Source organism: Lycium ferocissimum, chromosome 11 (genome assembly GCF_029784015.1).
Source record: "Lycium ferocissimum isolate CSIRO_LF1 chromosome 11, AGI_CSIRO_Lferr_CH_V1, whole genome shotgun sequence".
In the NCBI taxonomy this organism is placed as follows: Eukaryota; Viridiplantae; Streptophyta; class Magnoliopsida; order Solanales; family Solanaceae; genus Lycium; species Lycium ferocissimum.
The window spans coordinates 65,988,831-65,991,209 of record NC_081352.1 but is presented as its reverse complement, the minus strand read 5'-3'; the positions used below and the strand labels follow the sequence as shown (position 1 = coordinate 65,991,209).

At 39.0% G+C, this 2,379-nt stretch overlaps 1 protein-coding gene across 1 annotated transcript; it reads left to right on the top strand.

Annotated features, from left to right (window-relative positions):
- The first annotated feature begins 402 nt into the window (after positions 1 to 402).
- Positions 403 to 2,379, top strand: LOC132037958 (anthocyanidin 3-O-glucosyltransferase 2-like). The gene has a single exon (XM_059428672.1). The coding sequence runs from the start codon at positions 675 to 677 to the stop codon at positions 2,109 to 2,111; it is 1,437 nt and encodes a 478-aa protein (XP_059284655.1). The 5' UTR covers positions 403 to 674; the 3' UTR covers positions 2,112 to 2,379.

Genomic DNA, 2,379 nt, shown 5'->3' with positions numbered 1-2,379 from the left:
CTGTGTCTTAACCTTTTAAAACATAGTCACTTTGATATTGATGTTAAGACAAATTTTTTGAATTGAAAGTGGTAAAGAAATAATACAAGTAGATGATAATATTCTAATCAATATATTCAATCAAATAAAAAGATTTGGTCTTTTTCAAATCTTATATCGCTTATAGAATAATGTACAGTTCTTGTAACAGTTGCCTCAACAGAGAAAATATTTTTTTTGAAAATGACTATTAGAAGAGACTGATTATAAAATAATTATTCGTAACTTTGCATCTAAAAAAAACAATAAAAAGTAGATTTCAAATAAAAAACATATATATGATTTTTTTTTTTTTGAGACAAAAAATTTAGGCCTCTCACTAACTTTTGGCTTTAAGCTACCAAGAGTTTTGAGCCACTCCTTGTGCATCGTCAATCGTGATAAACTCAAGTTCAAGGAAATTGCTTCTCATCAGACCAGCAAAGCAGTGACATCATTCAGGTTCTTCGAACCAATGTTGAATTATTATTCTGCAAGTTACTTTTCACTTTATAAACCTCCAATGACATACCAAGATCTCAGTAAGACCACAAACTTCCACTGAAACATAGTCAAAGCAAGTAAACTTACTTCCACTGAAACATACCCAAAAACATTTTCAGACACCTCTGAATTCCAGTAAACAAGTGAAGGAAATGAAGAGAGTAGAGTTAGTATTCATTCCTGGTCCTGGGATGGGTCACCTTGTATCCACTGTGGAGATGGTAAAGCAACTAGTAGATAGAGAAGATCAACTTTCCATCACAGTTCTCATCATGACACTACCCAGGGAGACAAAGATCCCATCATATACTAAATCACTGTCCTCACACTACACTTCTCGCATAAGGTTGCTTGAACTTACGCAACCTGAGACCTCAGTTAATATGGGCAGTGCTACTCATCCCATGAAGTTTATGTCTGAGTTCATCACCAGCTACAAGGGTCGCGTCAAAGACGCCGTTGCTGATATGTTTAGTTCGTTAAGCTCTGTGAAGCTTGCGGGATTTGTAATAGACATGTTCTGCACTGCAATGATTGATGTAGCGAACGATTTTGGAGTCCCAAGTTATCTCTTCTACACTTCTGGTGCAGCTATGCTAGGACTCCAATTCCATTTTCAAAGTCTAATTAGCCAGAATGTGCTTAGCTACCTCGATTCTGAGTCAGAAGTACTGATCCCAACTTACATTAATCCGGTTCCAGTCAAATGTTTGCCTGGGCTAATCCTAGACAATGATGAATATAGCATCATGTTCCTCGATCTTGCAAGAAGATTCAAGGAGACGAAAGGAATTATGGTGAACACTTCTGTTGAGGTTGAATCGCACGCTTTGAAAGCTCTCTCTGATGATGAGAAAATCCCACCAATCTACCCTGTTGGGCCTATACTAAACCTTGGAGGTGGTAATGGTGGTCGCGGAAAAGAATATGATTCGATTATGAAGTGGCTTGACGGGCAACCTAATTCATCAGTGGTTTTCCTCTGCTTTGGAAGCATGGGGAGTTTCGAAGAAGATCAGGTGAAGGAAATAGCAAATGCTCTAGAGAGCAGTGGCTACCAGTTCTTGTGGTCGCTAAGGCAACCTCCACCAAAAGACAAGCTACAATTCCCAAGCGAATTCGAGAATCTTGAGGAAGTCTTGCCGGAGGGATTCTTGCAAAGGACTAAAGGAAGGGGAAAGATGATAGGATGGGCACCCCAGGTGGCTATTTTGTCTCATCCTTCAGTAGGAGGATTTGTATCGCATTGTGGTTGGAATTCGACTCTGGAGAGTGTTCGTAGTGGAGTGCCGATGGCAACATGGCCAATGTATGCAGAACAACAGAGCAATGCATTTCAATTGGTGAAGGATTTGGAGATGGCAGTGGAGATTAAGATGGATTACAGGAAAGATTTTATGACAATAAACCAACCAGTGCTGGTGAAAGCAGAAGAGATAGGAAATGGAATTAGGCAGCTGATGGATTCAGAGAATAAAATCAGGGCCAAGGTGAGGGAGATGAAGGAGAAAAGCGAAGCAGCTATCATGGAAGGTGGTTCATCATATGTAGCTTTAGGTAATTTTGTTGAGACTATCATGAAGAGCTAATTTTAGCAACAAGAAGCTGGAACTGATCATGCCTAAACCAGTACTATCATCAGTTTTGCATCAGTTCTTTAAATAAAGTAGAGATGCAACTTATATATTTGCAGTCTTGGAGAGCAGCTTGTTCTAAGTTCAAATGCTATACAATTGCTATCTTCCCTCCTTTTCTTGCCCTTACGAATCATAGTCCGCCTTCCTCTTCCTCCAGCTATTGCTGTAACAATTCGTATAAATTTCTAGACTGCAATAATTAATTTTGTCAGTTAAGAAA